The 22369-nt window shown below is 53.6% G+C and overlaps 2 protein-coding genes and 1 long non-coding RNA gene across 4 annotated transcripts in view; 2 read left to right on the forward strand and 1 right to left on the reverse strand.

The window, feature by feature from the left end:
- The first annotated feature begins 842 nt into the window (after positions 1–842).
- Positions 843–7179, forward strand: AMPD2 (adenosine monophosphate deaminase 2). 2 transcript variants are annotated; one of them, XM_015885079.2, is made up of 18 exons: positions 844–1050; positions 1618–1742; positions 1892–2022; positions 2291–2359; positions 2797–2905; positions 2993–3179; positions 3277–3418; positions 3497–3586; positions 3788–3917; positions 4077–4271; positions 4678–4809; positions 4894–5057; positions 5209–5335; positions 5459–5622; positions 5707–5827; positions 5916–6089; positions 6602–6712; positions 6783–7179. In XM_015885079.2, exons 1-18 carry the CDS (start codon positions 987–989, stop codon positions 7134–7136), a joined length of 2589 nt encoding a protein of 862 aa, XP_015740565.1. In that variant the 5' UTR covers positions 844–986; the 3' UTR covers positions 7137–7179. The 2 variants fall into 2 exon arrangements, with proteins under 2 accessions (XP_015740566.1, XP_015740565.1); XM_015885080.2 differs by lacking the exon at positions 2291–2359 and having other exon boundaries at positions 843–1050.
- Positions 7180–7675: 496 nt separating this feature from the next.
- The window catches only part of LOC107324759 (glutathione S-transferase 2-like), an 18007-nt gene continuing 3313 nt past the window's right edge, over positions 7676–22369 (forward strand). The window contains 5 exon segments of the mRNA XM_015885087.2: positions 7676–7775; positions 21717–21764; positions 21766–21792; positions 21893–21958; positions 22201–22282. Of these exon segments, the coding sequence (XP_015740573.1) occupies positions 7740–7775; positions 21717–21764; positions 21766–21792; positions 21893–21958; positions 22201–22282 (259 nt within the window). The 5' untranslated portion in view covers positions 7676–7739.
- Positions 19107–20409, reverse strand: LOC116654423. The gene is made up of 3 exons (XR_004309665.1): positions 20284–20409; positions 20115–20178; positions 19107–19476 (listed from the first exon to the last, which is right to left on the reverse strand). It is a non-coding gene; the product is annotated as an uncharacterized LOC116654423 (long non-coding RNA).

The following is a 22369-nucleotide window of genomic DNA, read 5'->3' on the forward strand; positions in this document are numbered from 1 at the left end:
TCCAAATCCCCCCCCCATCCCCAGGCTGTCCCCCCTCCTGCTGTACAGCCAAAGCTTCGTCCATCCCCCGCTGTCCCCGCGGACCCGACTCCTCTAATGAACGCGGCGCTAATGAAGGGGGGGCTCCAATTAAAATGCCATCTCCAAAGGTTGGGACTGAGCCCGGACGGAACGCGGCGCTCACAGCGGGGTCCCCCCCCCCATCCCCCCGTCCCCTCTCTGCCCACTGACCCCATAAGGGTCATAAGGGGGAACAGCGCCGGGTTGGGGGCACGCGACCCCCGCTGTGCCCGTGCTGTCCGGTGGCACAGGTAGGAGGGGGACATAGAGGGGGGGGGGCGTGGGGCCACGACAGGCGGTGACACCCCCAGAGCAATGCCCCCGGCTGCTGGGGGTGGGTGCCCTATGGGGTACGGAGGGGTCTGTGCAGGCATTGATGCTGTGTTTGGGGGGGGGGGGGCTGATATCTCAACCTCTGAGGGCTCCCATCCCCACAGCAGGGTCTGGGGGTGATGTTGGGGTTGGGGTCCTTCCCGTACTCCTGTCCAGAGGGTGGGATATCATGGGGGGGGATGTGGTTTACCCTCCTGGGGGGCTTCACAGCCCGTCTATGGGGTCGTGCGCGTGGGGGGCGCGCAGCGCTGCTCCCGTTTGGGGGTGATGCCCCGTTTGGAGGGTCCTCGTGGGGGGGTTGATTGCTGGGTTGGGGGGCAGCACTCTCTATATGGGGGCACAGCGCTCACACGGCTCGATGGGGGGGGCAGCCCCGCTCTCCCATCCTCCCTGTGTTCTCGCCCCGCCCCTCGGTGCCGGCAGCCTTCATCCCTCCTCCTCCTCCTCCCCCCGCCCCATCCTCTTCCTCGGCCTCTTCCGGGCTCTCCCTCCGCCGGGGACTTTGCTCGGGCTCCGCTCCCGGCATCAATCATCAACCCGGGGGGGTGGGACCGCCGCCATTCCCGGCCCCCCCCGCACCGCCCCGTAGCGCTATGGCCGCCCCGGCCCGCTTCCCCTTCAAGAAGCGGGGCAGCCTGCAAGCGGCCGGCCCTGCAGGTGAAGATCCCCACCCAAATAGCCCCGTATCGCTGTGCCCGCGGGGGGGGGGGGGGGGGATGTAACATTGGGGGGGTGGGTTCGCGGATGCGCCCATCACCGTCGGGTTGCGATGGGTTGGGGGGGCGGAGCGGCGGTGCGTCCGTTCCATCCTAACAGCCCCCCCCATAGAAGATGAATGGCAGTGAGGGGGGGGTGTTGGGGGGGGGTGTTGGGGGGGGGCTCTGCGGCGCTGCTGTGGCGCAGCGCTGTGTGCGCTGTGGGAGGAGGAGGAGGAGGAGGAGGAAGGCTGCGCTGCGCTGCGCTGGCACAGATGTGGGGCTGTGGATGGGGCCGGGGGGCTCCCCATGGCAGCTGGGGGGAGCTGTGACATGGGCACCTGTAGCAGTGCTGTGGGGGGGTCCCACTGCTTTAACCCCCTATAATGGTGTGCACGGAGCTGGGGGCAGACGGCCCTGATTCCATGTGCCCCCCATGCTGTGGCTGTGGGTCCCGGGGGGCTGTGTGGGGCTGCAGACCCCCCTCCTGCCCCCCCCATATGGGTTCACACAGTGTCTGTGCCCGCAGAGCTGCGGGGGGGCTCCAGGCCTTTACAGTCGGCTCGTTCCCTGCCCGGCACCCCACACTGCCTCAAACACTTCCCCGTGGATCTGCGAACCTCCATGGACGGCAAGTACAAGGAGATCGCCGAGGTGAGTCAGCCCCACACCGAGATGGGGGGCAGCAGATATGGGGGGGACCCTCCCCGTGCCCCATTGCCGGCTATGGGGGCTCAGCACAGCTCACATCGGGTGCTGTAGGGCTGAGGCCGGTCACAGCTCATGACATGATGGTCACGCAGGAGCTGTTCAGCCGCTCTATGGCCGAGAGCGAGATGCGTTCGGCACCGTACGAGTTCCCCAAGGAGAGCCCCATCGAGCAGCTGGAGGAGCGACGGCAGCGCCTGGAGCGACAGATCAGCCAGGACGTCAAGTAAGGGGGTGCCCCCCCCCCATATACCACCCTGCCCCCCACCCCTGTGGGTGTCCCCCCCCCTCCTGGGGACGGCCGCCGTCCCCCCGGGGCTGTCCGTGCTCTGTGCCCGCTCTGTGCTCCCCTATGGGTGTCCCGCTTGCTGTCTGGTTTATTTGGTTCCGGGCTCTGTCTGTTCCTATGGGGCATTAACGGGGTGTTTTCTCTCCCCCCCCCTCCCACCCCCCTTATTTGCCCACCCCCCCTCTCTCCTCCTGGCCGTCCCCAGACTTGAGCCCGACATTTTGCTCAGAGCCAAACAGGACTTCCTGAAAGTTGACAGTTCCACCGACTTACTGTGAGTGTCCGGCGCGGTGACACCGGGGCTCAGGGACCCCCCCAGCCCCAATAACCCCCCCACCCCACAACCCCCCCAACAGCCCCATCACAGAGCCAAGAGCTGCCCCCTGTGCTGCGCCCACACTGGCACTGAAGGGGTTAACGCACCCAGGGTGGGTGTAGGGATGGGGTTGGGGTGATGGGGGCAGTGGGCTCAGTGTGGCCCTGTGTGTCCCCCCCCCCCCGGTGCTGCGTGTCCCCTCCCTCCTGTCTCCGCTTGGGGGGTGTCTGTGTCATGAGTTGTTTCGTTCTCTGTCCCACCACCACTTGTTGTGCTCTGTGGGGTGGGGGGGTGCATTGGGCTGGGGGGCACTGCCACTATGGGGACACCCCCAGCCCCCTCTGTCTCATTATGGGGGGGGGTCCCAGCTCGATGCTGATGGCTGTGCCCCCCAGGATCTACAAGGAGCAGCACGAGGACCGCGTGGATCACATCCCCAAGGAGCGCGAGGCGCTGGAGCGAGAGTTCCAACGTGTCACCATCTCTGGGGAGGAGAAATGTGGGGTGAGACCCCCCCCCAATGGTCCCAATGGGTGATTTTATTTTATGGGGGGGTCCAAAACCCCTATTTCTTTCCATTCCCCACCCCAGGTGCCCTTCACCGACCTGCTGGACGCAGCCAAGAGCGTGGTGAAGGCTCTGTTCCTCCGTGAGAAGTACATGGGGCTGTCCCTGCAGAGCTTCTGTAAGACCACCGCCCGCTTCCTGCAGGAGCTCTCCGAGAAGCCCCTGGAGACCCGCAGCTACGAGGAGGTGCCCGAGACCCCCGTGGCTGCGGGTGAGTGTGGGGCAGAGGGGTCCCATTGCCGGCTATGGGGCTGTGGGGCTGCTCACAAGGAGTTTGATGGTTCCTTTGGGGTCTCTTCTTGCTGCAGATGCTGCCGTGCACCCCCCGTTTGCGGAGCAGCACCCCTATGAGAAGTGGGACCCCCAGAGCATGCCGGCCGACCTGGGCTTTGGGCTGAAGATGGTGGATGGCGTGGTGCATGTGTACACCAAGCAGGACCTCACTGACAAGTAGGGGTGCATTGTAAAGGGGGGGAGATATGGGGGGTGGGAGATATGGGGGTGTGACCACCTCTGTTCTCCCCCCAGGAGCACGGAGCTGGACCTGCCCTACCCTGACCTGCAGGAGTTCATTGCCGACATGAATTTCCTGATGGCTTTGATCATCAATGGGCCCATGTGAGGAGTGGGGTCCTATCTTGGGGGTGGGCACCCCATTACACCCCATTGCTGTGACATATGGTGCCAGCTCTTATCCCACATCCCCACCTCCATCCTGGGCTCACCATGGGTGCACCCTATTGTGCTCCAACCCTTGTGGGGGGCTGTTCTCCCTTCTCTCCCCGCACTGACCCTGTTCTCCCCTCTCCCCCCGGGCAGCAAATCCTTCTGCTACCGCCGCCTGCAGTACCTGAGCTCCAAGTTCCAGATGCACGTGCTGCTCAATGAGATGAAGGAGTTGGCAGCACAGAAGAAGGTGCCACACCGTGACTTCTACAACATCCGAAAGGTATTGCAGGGCTGGTATTGAAGGGCTGGTATTGAAGGGCTGGTATTGAAGGGCTGGTATTGCAGGGCTGGTATTGAAGGGCTGTTTATGGCCGCCCCCTGCTTGGGGTTGGGGGGCGTCTGGGGGCTTTTAGAGCTGAGCAGCGCCTCTGTTTCCCAGGTGGACACTCACATCCACGCGTCGTCCTGCATGAACCAGAAGCATCTCCTGCGCTTCATCAAGAGGGCCATGAAAAAGCACCTGGATGAGATCGTCCACGTGGAGAAAGGCAAGGAGCAGACGCTCAAGGAGGTCTTTGAGACCATGAATCTCACCGCCTACGATCTCAGCGTGGACACTCTGGACGTCCACGCGGTACGGGGCCATCCCCAGAGCATGGGGATGAATGGGGCCTTCAGCTCAGCCCTGGCCATTGGGGGGGAAGTCTTCTTCTATGGGGGTATCCCATGATGGAAGAGTAGTGGGAGATCTTCTCTAGGGCTGTCCCATGGTGGTGGGGTGGTCTTCGTCTGCATGGCCATCCCACATAGTGGGGTGCTGGGAGGGCTTCTCCAGTGTCATAGCATGGTGGTGGGATGGTGTGGGGTCTTCTATGGGGTCTTCTATGGGTCCATCCCATGGTGGTGGGGTGCTGGGATGGGGTCTCCTCCGGGCAATGGTGGGTGGGTGGTGGGAGCTGTCCCACAGCGTGGTGCTAAAAGCCCTGTGTGTGTGTAGTGGGCAGCGGGGGGGGGTCTCACGTTTTTGCCCCCCCTTCCAGGACCGAAACACTTTCCACCGCTTCGACAAGTTCAACGCCAAGTACAACCCCATTGGGGAGTCCATCCTGAGGGAGATCTTCATCAAGACGGACAACCGCGTCTCGGGGAAGTACTTTGCGCACATCATCAAGGTGAGCCCCATCTCCATAGGGCACCATCCACCATCCCTGTACCTGCTGCCTGTGCCTGATGCTCTCTGTGCCCTCCTATGGCAGGAGGTGATGTCTGACCTGGAGGAGAGCAAGTACCAGAACGCTGAGCTGCGTCTCTCCATCTACGGCCGCTCCCGCGATGAATGGGACAAGTTGGCCTGCTGGGCCGTCAACCACCGCGTCCACTCCAACAACGTCCGCTGGCTGGTGCAGGTGCCCCGGCTCTTGTGAGTGCCCATCCCCACCTATGGGGGGTCCTGGTCTTATGGGGGTCCCTGGTCCTATGGGGGGTCCTGGTCTTATGGTGAGAACTGGGGTTGGGTGCTGGGTGATGTGGGATGCGACACTGGGCTCCAAGTGTTGTCCATCCACTCTCAGCGATGTCTACCGGACCAAGAAGCAGTTAGCCAACTTCCAGGAGATGCTGGAGAACATCTTCCTGCCCCTCTACGAGGCCACCATCCACCCAGCCCAGCACCCCGAGCTGCATCTCTTCCTGGAGCATGTGAGCCCCCCAACCCTGACCCGCTCCCTCCCATCCCCATGGATGTGTGGCTGACCCTTGTGGCTGTGGGGATGGAGGTCCCGGTGTAGGGGTGACTGTCCCACTTGTGTTTGACCCCCACAGGTGGACGGCTTCGACAGCGTGGATGACGAATCCAAACCGGAGCATCACATCTTCAACCTGGACAGCCCTCTGCCCGTGAACTGGGTGGAGGAGGACAACCCGCCCTACTCCTACTACCTGTACTACATGTATGCCAACATGACGGTGCTCAATCACCTCCGGAGGTAAGGACGTACAGTCCCCATGGCCCCCGGGGTTGGGGTGGGGGGATGTTGGGGTTGGGGGCTCATGGCTGTCCCCATGCACAGGAAGAGGGGCTTCCACACCTTCGTGCTGCGCCCGCACTGCGGCGAGGCCGGCCCCATCCATCACCTCGTGTCAGGCTTCATGGTGTCAGAGAACATCTCACATGGTTTGCTGCTGCGCAAGGTGAGCGGGGCCGGGGGGCTCAGCCGTGGGGTCTCAGTGCACCCCTGGACCCCCAACCTCCCACCCCTCACCCTGCTGTGCTCCCCAGGCCCCAGTGCTGCAGTACCTGTACTACCTGGCTCAGATTGGCATTGCCATGTCCCCGCTGAGCAACAACAGCCTCTTCCTCAGCTACCACCGCAACCCCCTCCCCGAGTACCTCTCGCGGGGGCTCGTGGTCTCACTCTCCACCGATGACCCCCTCCAGTTCCACTTCACCAAGGTGAGGTGTTTGGGGGGGGGGTCCACAGGTCATCAACCCCCAACCCCATTGAGAATGGCCTTGGGGCAGCCACCAGCATGATGAGACGGGTTGGTGGTGGTCATGTCCATGGGGGTGGGGGTGGTGTTGGTTGTGGCGTCAGTGATGACCATGGGGATGGGGTCAGTGATGGCCTGGGGGGTCAGTGGTGGCCATGGGGGAGGAGTTGGTGGTGGCCATGTCCATTGGGATGGGGTCAATGATGGCCATGGGGATGGGGTCAATGATGGCCATGGGGATGGGGTCAATGTTGGCCATGGGGTTGGGGTTGGTGTTGGCCGTGCTGTTGGTTGTGGCCATACCAATGGAGTCAGTGGTGGCTGACGGGATGGGCTCAGCAATGGCCCAGAGCAAGAAGGTGCCACAAGCTCTGGAGGATCCTGGAGGTGCAGAGGGAGCGAGAGACCCTTGGGACCCCGCTCTCTGTTTGGGGGCAGGTTATGGGGCTGTGCTGAGTCTACGTGCCCCTATAGGAGCCGCTGATGGAGGAGTACAGCATCGCCACGCAGGTCTGGAAGCTGAGCACCTGCGACATGTGCGAGCTGGCCCGGAACAGCGTCCTGATGAGCGGCTTCTCCCATAAGGTGCCCAGCCCCCCAAAACCTCAAGGACCCCCCCATGCCATACAGGTGGCTCATTCTCACCCCCCCCCAGGTGAAGAGCTACTGGCTGGGCCCCCATTACCTGAAGGAAGGCCCAGAAGGGAACGACATCCGTCGTACCAACGTCCCCGACATCCGCGTTGGGTATCGCTACGAGACGCTGTGCCAGGAGCTGACGCTCATCACTCAGGCTGTTCAGAGCGCGGAGCTGGAGCCCATCCAGGAGGAGGACGTGCTGTCCATCACCCCCCCCCCACCCACACACTTCCATGCAGTGCCATCCCCGGGGCTCCGTCCCCTCCTGCTGCCCCGGGTTGTTGCCGTTTCCCCTGTTGTTCCTTGGTTCTTCTCGTTGTCTTTTTGGTATTTTTATGCTTCTTTTTGTGTGTGTGTTTGTGTCTTTTAGCTCGTTTTTTCACTGCTTTCCCCCCCCCCCCCCCATCTTGTTACACCCCATTGGGGGGGGGGTGGTGTTGTATTGGGTGCTGTGGGGGGGGGTCCTGGTGTCACAGTGGCACCATGGGGACATTGGGGGTGGTGACATGACTTTCCCCCCCCCCAGCATCCAGCTGTGGGTCCCCATGTTTTTAATAGCCCCCCCCCCCTCTCCTCCGTCCAGTTCCTTGCCCCCCACCCACCTCTGTGCATCTGGGGGGGTCACATCGTGCTGGGGACCGGGTGGCACAGAGAACAATGCGGGGCTGCCATGAGCTCCCTTTGAAATGGGGGGGGGGGGCTGTTCCCATTGCTATGTCCCCGCGCCCCCCCCCCATCCTGTGCCACCCCCGGAACATAAAACAACACCAAAACCCACCAAAGCATGGGAAATAAAGTATTTAAGTAAGAAATGGGACGCTGTGATTCGGGGGGGGGGGGGCGGACTCTGCGTGGAGGGGGCGGCCCCGGTGACGCGGGGGGGGGTGGTGTGTGTTTGGGGTGGGACGGGCTGAGCTGCGTTATTGGGATCGGAGCGGAGCGTCCCGTCGGGTGCCGTCGATCAGCGCTCGCCATGGTTGTCACGTTGGGATATTGGGACATCCGAGGGGTGAGCCGGGGGGGTCCCGGGGATCTGGGGGGGTTTGGGGGGGTTTGAGGGGGGGATTTGTTGGGGGGGGGTCGTGACTCAGTGGCTGTGCCCGCAGTTGGCCCAGGCGATCCGCCTGTTGTTGGAGTACACCGAGACCCCCTACAAGGAGCGGCAGTACAAAGCCGGGCCAGGTGAGGGGGGGGCACCCCTTGTACAGCCATTTTTAATGGGGGGGGGGCACCCCTTGTACAGCAATTCTTATGAGGGGGGGGGGCACCCAGTCCTGTCCTCCTGCCCCCCCAACCCCCCTCCCCTGCCCCTTGATCCAGGCACAAAGTCCGCAGTGCCCGGCGAGGGCAGAGTGCGGGGCGGGGCTGCTCAAACCCCCTCCCCTCCTGCCCCCCACCCCCCCGTTTTCTGCCCCCCCCCCCATATATTCCCCCCCTGTTGCACTATGGGGGTCTCTCCTGCAGCCCCCGACTTCGACATAAGCGACTGGACCAATGAGAAGGAGAAGTTGGGTCTCGATTTCCCCAATGTGAGTAGTGTTGGGGGGGGGTTGAGGAGGTGAAGCGGGGGGGGCTGCCATGGTTTAACGCCCCCCCCCCCTTTATTTAGCTGCCTTATCTCATCGATGGCAACACCAAGCTGACCCAGAGCAACGCCATCCTGCGAAAGAAAACACAGAAGCTTCAGAGAGAAAATAAACCAAGTCTGTTGGAGAAAATCCTGGAGCTCCTTGGTAACAATTTCCCTCCCCACGCCTCCCCCTTTCTGGTGCTGTTGATGTAGTACAGAGTGTGACAGGGAATCACTTGGTTTTGCAGACCTGATAGTAATGGTGCAAGTATCAGGGATGTGGAGATGCTGGGGCATTTATTAGCCCCAGAGGTGAGGATGGCTTGGGAGGGACGGCTGGTGCCTGATACCTTAGCTCTGTATCTAGGTTTGATTGCAATGTTTCTGAATGGTTATACCCTATCAGGGAAGGCCCAATTCTTGCAGCTCTCCTCTGGCACTCCTTGCAGCCTATGGAGCCTGGGATTAAGTGGTGCACCCATCATGCAAAACATAAAGGAATGCACAGGCATGTGAAGGAGCTGGGAAAGGATAATGCCTTGACGCTCATCTGGGAGCTATTGTGCAGTTTTCTCCCATGGCAGATGGAGCTCACGCTTACTTTTCCATGCGGTGTTTGGGAAATACCTGTTGCATGTGAGCAGTGCTTGGAGGAGAAGCGGGATGTAGATGAGGGCACAAGAAAGGGAGGAAATGAAGCATCAGCTGGTGTCGTGTGTGGATGTAGAACAGAGGTCTGCTATAGGATGGGAGATGACTTCAGCGGAGGTTGGCTGCGTAAACATGAATTCTGTGCTTCTTCTGGTGCATATTTAATAAAGGTCAGTTATAGCCATGCAGCCTCATAGCAAAACAGCCTCAGATAATTGCCCTCTCACAGCTGCACCATCAAAGGAATTACATTTAAATGTTTTTGTTTGGGCTTTCCACCCTTCCCCCCTTCCCAAATCCACGAGCGCTCCCATGCATATGGGATATATAAACCATGCAACAGGAGCGCGAGGGTCCTGTCGTGTGAGCTTTGCAATTGCAAAGAAAGAAGGTAAGAAGCTTTGCTTTCGCCGTCCCTCCAAGTCACTTTTCATTGCAACCCGAACAAAACTGTTTACTCATTGACTTAACCAACTTTTTCCAGAAAGGCTTTGGGCATCCTGTGAGGCGGCGGCGCTTTGTTTGGAAGGTCTGTTTGCTTTACAAGGCTGCCTGCAGCACAGGGAAAATGGAAGCAAAGGGGACCCTTTGTAAGACCCTGTTGGCTAAGGCTGCAGTTCAGCCTTTATCCCTGTTCTACTTTTTTTTCAGAGCCGTTTACTTCCACCCCGTCTGCGTTTTAGTTGTGTTTGTGTTCTCTTTAAAAGGGTATCTTGTGTGGCCCAGGAATGACAACCAGTGATGTGAGAAACATGCAGTGTGGATGAGGAGAGCACTAAACAACGTTAGGACAGAACTTATAGGACGTATCAGGTATGGCTGGTATAGATCTGTGCACAACACATGACAGCAGTTTAAGAAGATGCTGGAGAGCCTTGGGGATGAAAGCATATCCCAGACTCACAGCCCATCATTGGTTTCCCAATGAGTGTGTTTGCTGTATGTTGCAGCTGATTTGCAAGGGGTAGAATATGGCATGCCTGCTAGGTTAGTATATTGCCCAGCAGGGTGTGGAACGTGTGCTTTTATTTACGTCACACTCCTCTCCTTTTGGAAGGTGATCGTTTCTGTGATCGCTGTAGGGCTGCGGTCAACCACTGGCTCCAATAGCAGGTATTGTCCTGGATTCGGCTGTATTGACACATAAAGGCCCTTTTAGGGAAAGTAAGGTGTGGTTTATATGAGTCAGCTGGGCTGTTAGCAGGGTTTGGCTGCAGATTAGCACTTTTTTTTTTTATCAGCGGAGTGTTTCATGGTAATAAACAACTCACTCATAGTTTGTATTTTCCTCACTTTGCCTGCAGAAGACCGGCCGGCCTCAAAGGCAGAGTCATTATTCCTAATGGCAAAATTACAGCCCTGCAGTTTGACAATATTGATATCGCTCGAATACCTGATTTCTCTTCATATGGAAAGGCAGGATTTCAGCAGGCAGGGCCAACTAATGGGAACAGACATGCCTTCCCTCATTGTTACACATGCCTGCCTGGAAAAGCTCCACACAGGGCTACTCTGCAGTAAAGTTCTTTCACTCTGTAGACAAAAATAATTGTTCTCAGAAAGTCTCTTGTATCCTGGGACAGAGCCTAGATTCTTCGGTAAAAAAAAAAGGCAGTTTTGCTATTGCTCCAATGGCAACAGCCACAAACAGACCCGTCCAGAACCAGTTTGCACCAGCCAAACCCTCTTGCCTTGATTAGTGGGCAGAATGCGGGTGAAATGATAAGGAGTGCATGGCAAATTGAAAATTAGAAGTGCTGCATTGTTCTCAAATTCAGAGACTTCACTTCTGCTTATGTGCCTTCGTGTTTGTCATCTTTTCAAAGGAGGGGGGGGGAATATTCTCATTCCCTTCAAATGCTGGAGGGTCACTGGACCATGGTGAATGTACTGAATCTTTAAGATTTATGATGGCAATCCTGTTATCTGCAGTGTCAGGATGATTATCCAGCAGTCCTGTGGGATCAACATAAAATGTGACATGAAAAGCTTATTAGGTCAGGAATTACACGCAGGAGAATAGATTTGTTCTGAATTTGAAACAGACACAGTTATTTGCAGCTGCTCTGGCTGTGTCCCTCCCCCCACCCCCAGCCTTTTTCCCATCTGTCTGAACAAGATGAGATGCAGGTTCCTTGTTTCTTTGCCTCAGCTTTATGTGGGCTGTTATATTCTCGCTTGTTGTCTTCATTTCACAGCTGTGAATGTGCAAAAACGACCCATGTGTTTAATATGATTGAAATATTATTTGGTCTTCGGTGGCCAAGGATTTACTTTCTTGTGTTTGGGTTGGGTGTATTTAATGGAGCCAACACAACACACCCAGAGGACTGTTGTGTGTGGAAATCTGAACAGAAACGTTGTCTCTTCACCTTCCAAATCTTGCTACTGCCCCAGTCCTAATCTCTTTAACAAAACTAAAGATGAGATTGAACTCCAGTTCTATTACATCAGGTTTTCCGCCTCCATCTGATTTCTCAGTTCTCATCTACAACCATGTTGGGGCTTCTGTTGTGGACTACTGAATATGTTTTTAAAGCAGGGCCTCTACTGAACACCAACTTGTCATCTGACTCTCGAGGTATGGAATGCTCTCATCCACAATAGAGGCATTCGATATGTCCATATCTCTAATACCTAGTAGAGGGTGCATCAGGTGCCCATGAGGCTTCTCCCAGCAGTGCAGGAATGTAAGAGGACCAAGAAACTGACGTAGGGGATGCTCGAAGATCTTCAGATAGTGCGCAACGCCTGTCAGAAGTTCCTTACTTGGCAAGAACGAGGTGTTCAAACAGCTTGTTTTATGGGGGGGGAAAGCTTGCTTTTCTTCCTTCTGCTTCCAGCTGTGCTTTCCCTTCCTCTCCCTTTGGCCAGCTCTGGCACATGTTGAATCAACTTCTAAGAAGGCAGAAAACCACAAAAGGAACAAAAGAGAGTTTGCATCTCAAAGGGATCTCCATTTGCACGGGGTCAGTGAGGGAGGGGTGCTGAGAACAGCGGAGGTAACAACAGAGGGTGTGCATTATGCCACTGCATACACAGCCTGTCCCTCTGCCCCCACTCTTATGGTTGGTATTCAGATGGGACTGTGCTCGCTGTCTGTGCCAACCTCTGGGATGTGCCCAGCTGTGGGATGACGGGCTGCCAAGTCTTGTCTTATGGAAGGAAGGAGTTAGGGATAACTGTGAATATAAGAGGGTGAGTGAAACCATTGGGAGATGCAGCATCACATTCCTCTGTCCAAAGATGTAAGGGACTAGTTAGGAACATGAAAACAGCACGTAGCCAGTAATGTCTGTTGGATGCTAGAAAAGAAGGTAATAACAGACATATAATCTAAGATTTCTCTGGTGTGTTCTCCTCGCTTCCAGCTATCACTGTGGCTTCAGGGCTCCTGAGTTAGAGATCATGCTTTCTTGTTTTTCACAGCACCTGGCATATGTTCCTCTGCAAATTTTACTTTAACCGTGTCTTTGAATCCATTGAAAACTTTAGAGTGAAAATTTGAGATCCTCGGATGAAAACCCACAGGAAAACAAACACATCCAGCAGAAAACACCAGGATTTCTCCAGTATGATGAAATCTCCTGTAAAGTGAAGTTTCAAATCTTCTTCCTAAGCATAGAATCATGGAATCATAGAATGGCCTGGGTTGAAAATGACCTCAGACATCATCTGGTTTCAACCCCTCTGCCATGGGCAGGATTGCTCACATGCGTCTTGAAACATAACCAAAAGTAGAAATATTCAATTCATGTATACCTTTCGAAAAGCAATCCCTCCTTTTTTCCTCCTCTTCCCCTTAAACTGACAGCCTTGTTATACTTACACTACCCCTATGCACGCTAATGGCTTTTGCCTGCATAAACACTGATTCCATTTCTCTTCCTGTCTTGAATACTCACAATGATGGAAATGTAGGACTCGTGACTTCAGAGTCCCTGCAGCGCGCTGCAGTGCTGCTCAGAACATGTCTTACTGATGTAGCTCTGAAGTGCCAGACCAGCCAGCAGCCACCTACACTCAAACTCCCAGTACTTACCAATGCTGGAGAAAGCCAACTGATATTATCAACACCAGGAAACATTTTCACATGCTTCCCTAGCTTGGATGGGTCCCCTGGAGTAAAAACTTCTCGGTGGGGCCCGCTCAGCAGGTAGGTGGCTGCCAAGGAATATTCTCTGTAGGCTTCCACTTTCCCACTTGCATTTTCCTGATGGGAAACCTTTGGTGTTACTTTATGGAATTACACCACCCGCTGACTGGCACCACTTTGCACTCAAGTCTCCCAATTTTCTACTTACCTTCTCTGCTGGATGACTGACCATCAAGGTAATACCTCCCCACTCGAACAACAGATTGCCTCAACATTAGACAAGCAACCAGAACCCAAGGAGCATTTGGACACTGCTCTTAGAGTCTGATTGTCGGGTGGTTGTGTTGTGAGTCAAAAAGCTTTTGGTTCTGAAGAGAGCACCTCTGGGTTGGTAGAAGGACATAAAGGAACCTCAACAATGCATATCATTGCAAGAGACGTGCCTTATGGCAGTCCATGAACATGTTGAAGGTTCCTGGCCATATTTCTGTGCTTCCAGGGCTCAGTTAGCTTGAGGCCAGGATCCAGGGACTGTTGATCAGCCCTGGGAACCTTCAGTGATGTGGTAGAAGCTTTCTACTTACACATAATTAGGTCTATCACTGATAGCACAAAAAGGAATGATCACACATCCATCAGCATTGTGCTGACTTTCCAACCCACTTCCTGCAAAACCCAAATTATGGAACCATAGAATCACTAAGATTGGAAAAGACCTCTAAAGATATCTTAGTCAACAAATCAACCAGCACCACCATGCTTGCTACTCCATGTTCCTCAGTGCCACATCTTACGTGGTTTCTTGAAAACCTCAAATGCCCTGAAGAATCCTCTATAAAGACTTAGAACGGTGACAGATTGCTGCTCTTCTGCAAGAAAGGAAAGCAAAGAACTGCACCACGAGACAGCTGGAGTGGAGGGAATGTATTCTGTTCAAGTATATTCTTGTCCCTGCAGGGCCAACAAGGAAGCAGAGCTCAGCTGAGTGAGAACTCCGTGGTGTGATTTGCATTGCTCTTTTCCATATGTTCATTAAAATACCAGAGCAAACCTGCCCACGGGTGCTCCTTGCTTTGGTTTAGTTTCTCACCAGATTAAAGTAAACTGATAGGAGTCTGGTTTTAATGTTTACGCTGCAGAACGTCCATTGCTCCGCTTTGCTCCAGGGTTTGTGTTAGTTTAATGAATTGGTTTAAATTAAACATCAAGTTGAATTGGCGCAACTCTTTCATGTAGATGAGGCCTGAGGCTACCAGATAAACCAGAGATGAGGTGAGGGGACCTCTGAGTTCTTCACAGCCCATCAGAAACCTGTAGGATTGAATTTGCGATCTATTTTCGTCTTACCTTTTAAAAGAAACCATAAAATGGCTGGAACAGCTCTAAGCAGGAAGATGGGGCCGGGCAGTGGTGGGGAGGAATGCCAGGAGGTTGTGAGAGCAATTTCTGGAGCTCGTACCTGGGAGTGCCTCACCCCGCAGCCAGGCGAGCTGCACCATGTGCAGCACATGAATGGGAGAAGGGAGGAAGTACAGGGGAGGTGCAGGGCTAAATCCCCAGCCCTTTTAAAGTCAGTGGCAGAGCTCCACTAAGATTGGCCTTGGCCCTGAATTCGTTTGTTCCAAGGGTTGGCTTGTGCAATTGTTAATCCTGTGCTGATGAGCAATAATTGCTACAGGGAAGGGGAAAACTGAAGCGGAGGCAGAGGCAGCAACACAAAACTGTGGAATCCACCCGACCCTGCCTGGGCTCAGCACTTCACTTTGTGGCTTCAACTGGGTGCGTTGCTGGAGGGGAGCATCCTTGTGCCATGCACATCAAAGTGCAACTTGTGGTGCGAGATCCCAGCAGCCAGCCAGCAGCCAGAGCTGCTTGCAAAATGAGCAGGAATAGCGCAAGCTGGGCGAGGCTCAACGCTCACCTTCCTTTTGGAGATGTTTGGTGAAGTGCAGAACCTGGTCAGCCATAACAGAACGGACTTAAGAAAACTTCTGTGATACAGAGAAAATTGATGTGATGGTCCTTTGCGGGTTTTACATAGCGGTGCTTCCCCAAGAAGGTGTTTTCTCCTCTGTTTTCAGGAGCCCAATAATCTGGGAAGCATTTCAGATAACATTTAAAGATAGCTGAGGGAACTGAAGATGAAGTGTCCGGTGTCCTGGTCCAATTAAATAATATCAGGATATAAGGGTACCAGAATTCCTTTGAGCTCTCACCAGTATTGCAATTGAAATCAAGCAAGGCTTGTGAACGCTCTGAGATCAATACTGTCCCATCTTGCTGCTCTCTGTGGCCTATGTCCTTAATTTAATGGGGATAGAAGTCTCATGTTTGTAAATGAACCAACATCTCCTGTGCCAACTGCCATCAGAGTCAAAGCACTCACAGCCTCTCTAAGTATCTGTTGTCTGATATCAGGCTGTGCTTCCTTTTCTGTTACATCTCCTGTGTTTGTTGTCAGCCATCAAAGAAGCCGCTGTATCCACTGGTCTTCTGGCTGGCCTATCCAATCTACACGTTCTTCCCCTTGTAACACAGATTAAAACTGAAATAGAATGCAATACCCTAATTGTGTTACAAAGAATACCCTAATCTGTGTTAGAAGGTATTAAAAACTTGTGCCAAAGACACAGAGGTTGCAGAAATGCTCCATGCTGGTTTAGAACATTTATTCTGATCGTGGCACAATTTATATAATTAAATATCAGTCCCTATACCCAAGGCATATGAAGCCTGGATTAAGTAATGACAACTAAGCATGCATGTTATATAGCATTTATATGACATGAATATAGTGAGGAAAATAGAGGGAGCTGTGCACAGCAACCCAAGAATTCACCATTAGTTCAGGTTATTTCTTTGTGTTGTAGCACTGAATCCAACAGTCCAGTCTAGAAGAAAGTGAGCCTCCCCACGCTCTAACTCTACCATCCAGCCTGCATTCCTTGCTGATGACCCCATCCTTCCTCCTCCACTCCAGCCAGACTTCACATCTGGGGCTGGGAAGATTACCAGAGCCCAAAGGCTCCAGACAAGTGAGCAGGCTGTCCCTTACAGGCTTCCCATTTTCTTGGAAAGATTTCCCATCTCACTTATGCTGCAAACAAGCCAATTACTTTTAGTCTCTAATGGGATTTGTCATCCAGTGTTTATTTCCAAACTGGAATGAAAACATCAGCAGGACATTAATTTGCACTGATAATCTTAGAAAGCAACAAAAAATACGGGGCAAAAGTGCCTGATGTTTGCTTTTTGAATTTCATGGGCTCTGCCCTCTTTTCACACAAACAATTCTTGCCATTCCCAGCTCCATTCATTCTTTGGGATGCAGTCCTAAGGGAGGAAGAAGTCTTGACAGCCCATGTTCAGCTTAGCACTGAGGCTTCTCAGCTTCTCAGTGGTGCAGATGTGCTTAGAGCTGTGCACTTGAGCCTTGCAGTGGGGCTGAGGTTGTTTGGGGATCTCTGCTGCAGGCACAGTATTGAGGAGCAGGGTAGGCTGGGGAGGAGTAGATAGGGTTGTGGCTTGGGTAAGTTCCCTGGACCACAGTATTACTTCCCTTCCTGCATGAATCTAGCAACGTTAAGAATGAAGCCAGAGGTGTGCTTAGATTCCATATGTTCTGCATGGTGTCATTTCCTTCTTTGTGTACCACTTTCTCACCTTAGCTAATTCACCAAAGGGTCATCTGTCCCTCTTTGCAGTCCAGTATTTCAATGGACAGCATTGCCTTCAGTCAAATGACAGCTACATAATATTGGAAAATGCAAGCAAATGTTAGAACCTGTAGCTCCAGTGCTTTGCATTGAGTGTTCATGCAGATTTTATTCCTCTGTACAGTTTATGTTTCCATACTCATTTACAGCTGAAGGGTAAAATCAATGCCATGTCCAAACCCAAACCCATGCAGAAGAGTAGAGAGGAGATCTACTGTGCTAAATAAAACAGGAGCAGGTATTATTTTCTGTCATGAAGGAAGGTGGTACAACCTGTCTCAATGTGGTTTGTATGGCACTGTGGTCCTTTCTGGGAGCATCTGGTTGCCTTGTAGGCCTAAGACATTCTACTTCAATGTTCAACATATCCAAAGCAAAACAACAGCTGGGCTGGTGATGCTTTAGATATACCTGCTATCCCCTATGTCCTGCCAGTCATCCCATGGGAGGGTACTTCTGGGCACAGACCTCAGCTATTGTATAGTCATAGAGTCATAGAATCACAGAATGCTTTGAGTTGGAAGGAACCTTAAAGCCCATCCAGTCCCAACCCCTGCCATGGGCTGGTTGCCCAGGGCCTGGTGGGAATGGCAGCTCTGAAGAAATGGGTCTCGAGAAATGATGGTACAGCATTCTGTTGTGTAAGGGAAGAAGAAGGGAGGGGATGGGAAAAGTGAGATAAGGTTTGTCGTTTAAACCTAAGCACAGAATAGCCTCACCTTATATCTTGAAATCTGCATCAATTATAATGCCTTGTTCACTTGCAAATTTCACTTTAAGATAAAGGATCACGCCTGGTTTGTTTGCCATTCCTACCGCCAAAGACAAGCTTCACTTACTCCCTTTTTATTCTCAATGACTAAGACTGAAAGAGCTAAATTACATTTCCTCCCCCCTATGGAAACCTGATGAACCAGTGTGAACCTGCACCTGAGAACCCCCGGGAACGCTGAGGATTTGGCCACACAGATCGGACAGTTGGATGCTCAATTGTGTTCTGGGCACAAAGCCTGCCTGAATGTGCATCTTTCATTAAACGTGTGGGAGACCAGAGGAAAAATTAGACCCCGTTAAGGTGCCAGAAGGAGGAAAGTGGTTTAAAGGCTTTGCAGTGTCTGTGTTGTGCTGGAGCGTATTGAACTCCTCCTGCTCTGAAAGGCATCCCCTGCATGTCAGCTTGGAGCTCCTAAGCCAGATTTGCTCTGGGTGCTGGGTATTTAATGATTGGATACTAATTATTGGGTACTGCTTGCAGATGCACTGTGGTGCTGGCGCATAGTGTGGAGCAGGCATGAGAAAACACAGCGTGCCTTAAACGTGGCACTTCTGCACTTTGAGTCTCAGGGCCTTTTTAGAGCTGTTTTGTAGCTGCATTTTGTAGTCGCAGAAGCAGCTGGAAGCCAATGAGCGGGTACAGCCAGCGTCCCAATAACATTCTCATGGTGTTCACTTGGGATTTGTAACTCAGGTCTGTCCTCCGGCTCTAAATCAAAACGTGAGTGAAATGCAATTGAATGATCCCATTAATATAACATTAGGAGCTGAAGTTTAAAGCGGGATCTGTGTGAAAGGACTTTTGATTACACTGGCTACTGTCGCCCACGAGTCAGCAGGTGGCACCGCCGGAACAATCGGAAACCACCAAACCTTCTTGCGTCCGCTTACCAGCCCCAGGACCTGAGCCTGGAGGGGAATGAGCATGAAAACCCGGCCTGTTCAAGACACACAAGAATGCACAATGAGCACTTGCCAATTAGGGCCGTGCCTATTGTCTGCTAAAGTCAAGTGTTGGCCTTGCTGAAATCTTTCAACGCTGGCTCTGGCGATGGGAATTTAATATATTTTATACTGCTGAAAAGGTGCTTGTCCCTGCGTAGGGCACCGCCAGCCTTTGGCCTTCAGGTGTGCTTTGGGAGCTCGTGAGCAGGGAGGAAACCCGGCGCTCGCTGGGATCTGGATCTTCTACCACCTCCCTGTGCGGTACAGGGGAAGAACGGAGCTGTTGGCAGAGAGGAGGGGAGGAGGTGGTTTGGCACCGTGGGGAAGGGGAGGGTGTCTGGACTGGGTTGTTTCACTGTCTCCCAAGAGTATCTTCTTTGTAACTCCGGTGGTACATGTTTTTACAGATTACTACTTTTAGTATCTGTCACTTGAAAAGAATAGATGCTGGAGATACAGGGGGGTAGGGAGGGAGGAAGAAAACACCTGCAAGCAGCAACACGTAACCAGCAAAAAGAACTTTCCCATGACATAGCCTGGTGATACAGATGTTTCAGGGTGCCTCACAAAATCTCAGATAGGGAAAAACTGGAGGCCTTCTGACGACTCCTGGAACCAGAGGCCGTGGATGAGAGCGTCCAAGCTTCCTTGGCTCCAAAGCCAGATGATCCATCAGTTCCCAAACCATGCCAAGTCGCTGTACCTTCCAGCAGCTGCAGCTGGCAAAGATCCCTTCCCAGACTCAGAACCAACAACAAGTAGTCCATGTTCATCTGTAGCTCTGATGCTGTAATTGCTGCTGCATAGTGGGGCTCAGTGGTGTTGCAAAGATGTTGGCTTGCACAAAGGTGGATCCTCTCTTGTAGAACCCAGGATAGGAGTCACTGATGTTGCTTCTTTTGCTCCCCATTCGGTGCCAGCCTTGCTTCTGCTGCTGACTGCACTGTGTTTAGAGTCCCTGTGGGGGTGCACATTCAATTTTTAAGCTCCTGCACAAGGCCTGACCTCTGCTTCCACCAGTGGCAACAGTTAGGATGAGATCAGAGCCATCCTTGAGGGACCTCCGTCTTATTTCCATTGCTTTCATAACCATTGACTGGGGAGTAGAATTCACTGAGAACAGCCCTGTAGAGGACTTGGGGATCTCAGTTTCAAAACCTGAAGGGAACTTGCACCCAGGAGGTGAGTAAACTCTTTGAAAGGGCTGAAAATAGCAGGAGACACGGGGAAATTGGTTTTAAGTTAAAAGAGGAAATTGAGGTTGAGAGGTAGGGGGAAGTTCTCAACTCAGGGAGAGGGTTAGGCCCTGGACAGGCTGTGCGCCAGGGAGGTTGCGGATCGCCCCGTCCTTGGAGGTGTCAAGACCAGGTTGGACAGGGGCCCTGGGCAAACATGATCTAGTAAAGTGTATGTTTGGTGGCCTGCCAGGCAGGGGGGTTTTGTAATACATTGATCCTTGAGTCCCTTCCAACCTGGGTCATTCTGTGATTCTGTGATGGAAGAAGATGGACACGAACCAGCAGAGTGCTCCTGTGTGTGTGGTCTTAAAAACTCACCAGTCTACTTACAAGATAAATAAATAATAATAATATTTACCCGTTTGTTGCTGTGGTGATGAAGGAGTGCGGAACAAAAGAGAGGTATTCGGGTTGCCCCGGGCCTGTGAACAAACAGAATCAGAGAGAGTTGGTGAGAATGTGCTGTTAGCTGTAACCAGAGAAGGCAGCATTCAGCCTCTGCTGCCTGGCTGCAAAGTCTTACTAACCCCATCTTTCATGCTTGCAAAATGGCATGGCCTATGAGCTGGATGACAAAGAACATCGACAGCTGGACTTGCATTGCGCCAGATCAGACTTGGCCCATAAATTAAGCCAACTGAAAATCTAGCTTCATCTCCTTTCCAAGGTATTGTATCTTCCTGACTTCCATCGATAACCCCGACGCGAGCAGATCTAAAGCAAAATGTTATTCTTGCGCTGCCAGGACTCGCGGGCAGGCTGGAGGGGGAAGGCAGCGTGCTGACTCCCAGAGATAACAGGTGGAATGTAGCAGTGGCTGCTTCTGTTTGCTCTGTGACTTCTGGGTACAGCTCTCCAGCACTGCTGGACCCTTTGCCGTCCCCTGAACCCTCGTGTCGGCCTGGACAAATGCATGCAATGAAACGGGAGGCATTTCACAACACCCAGGATCTGACATCACTGGAAAATATGTATAGAGAACCTTATCTCTATGTATGTGTGTTGATAAAAAGGCACGGTGCTGCTTCACTGGTGCAGTGTGGGTTCAGAAATTAACTGTAACTGTTGATTCTCAATGGGTGCGTGCACAATTGGCATGAAAAGTGTCTGCATCTTCTATAAATCTCTCTTCAAATATAAGGAAGTGATGGGTTTAATTTAAACCCCACCTGGTGTGGAAGAAAAGAAAAACAGCAGAACCCAAATCAGTCACAGTACCTCAGCCCTGTTTATATTACATACACCTTTCTAAATTTGCTGCCATATAGTCAGAAATGTGAGTTCAGCGCTAGGCCTACTGCAAGGATTCAAGAAGCTGTTAGATCCCTATGAGAAATTGTTTCCCCTGTTTCAACCTGTATTTATTTGTCTGCAGGAACCTAAAAGACAATGCAACCTTTAGCTCAAGTCTAAGCTCACAGCTGAAGGATGCCTAAGCACAGTGGTTTGGGGGCAGCATTACAGCCCTCGCCAGGTAGAATGGAGTTTTAGAGGAAGTTAGGGAGGTCTTTTTGGTGGGGGGGCTGTTTATTCTGGGTCCCTCCTGCAAGATGCGGGGTCCTTTGCCCCCCCACCACACACTCTTCACGCCCCCCCCCCTTGTGCTGCGCTGTGGTTTGGATGGGTTTGGATGGGGGGGGGGCACAATGGGGTCCAGCTCCGCGAGCGGGGGGGGGCGTACAGGGGGGTCCCAAACGTTGGAGGGGGTCCGCTTGGGGGGGTCTCCCATTGGTTTTCTATGCGGGGATGGGGGGGCTATTGATTTAGGGGCAATTTTAGCCCCCCCCTCAGTGCGAGCGCCCTTTGCCCCCCCCCATCGGCCACGTGCCTGCGCTTTGCGCCCCCATTGCGGGGGGGGGGGGCACAGAACTCATGGAGCTGGGGGGGGGCATCTCCCACCCTCTCCCTGCCTCTATGTCCCCATGGGGGGGGGTCTCACTGCTGTCTGTGCCCCCCCCAGCTGGCCCACGCCATCCGCCTGCTGCTGGAGCACACCGGGACCCCCTATTGAGGACAAGCTGTACAGCTGCGGGAAGGTGAGGAGGGGGGGGGCAGGTTGTGTGCCTGAGCGCCCCCCCCAAATTGGGGGATGGATGGGGGGGGCATCATGGCGTTACCCCCCTTATATCCCCACAGCCCCCAAACTATGACAAGAGCCAATGGATCAACGAGAAGGAGAAGCTGGGGCTGGACTTCCCGAATGTATGATGGGGGGGGGGCACCTCCATATTAACCCTTATACCTCAATGTCCCATATACCCCCCCCATGGTCCCACAGGTGTCCCCCCACCCCCCCGTTGTCCTTTATTCCCCCTCCATACCCTGATGATCCCCATGCCTTATTGCCCCCCACCCCACATACCCCCCACCCTTGTATTCCTGCCCCGCCCCCCCACACACCCGATGTTCCCCAAGCCCCTCCCCTTTTTATCCCCCCCCCTCAGCTCCCATATTACATCGATGGGGACGTCAAACTGACCCAGAGCAACGCCATCCTGCGCTACATCGCCCGCAAGCACAACATGTGTGGTGATGGGGGGGTCCGACCTGGGTTTTATGGAATTGGGGCGGGGGTGTGTGGGTCTGTGGGGGTTTGGGGTGGGGGAGAGGTCC

This window comes from Coturnix japonica, chromosome 26 (assembly GCF_001577835.2).
Source record: "Coturnix japonica isolate 7356 chromosome 26, Coturnix japonica 2.1, whole genome shotgun sequence".
NCBI lineage: Eukaryota > Metazoa > Chordata > Aves > Galliformes > Phasianidae > Coturnix > Coturnix japonica.

Bases quoted from the DNA above. Each gene is read 5' to 3' on its own strand.
- AMPD2 (XM_015885079.2), top strand. From the start codon at position 987: ATGGCCGCCCCGGCCCGCTTCCCCTTCAAGAAGCGGGGCAGCCTGCAA. The intron at 5,623-5,706 runs GTAAGGACGTAC...CCCCATGCACAG, and splicing joins GTGCTCAATCACCTCCGGAG to GAAGAGGGGCTTCCACACCT. The intron at 5,828-5,915 runs GTGAGCGGGGCC...TGTGCTCCCCAG, and splicing joins ATGGTTTGCTGCTGCGCAAG to GCCCCAGTGCTGCAGTACCT.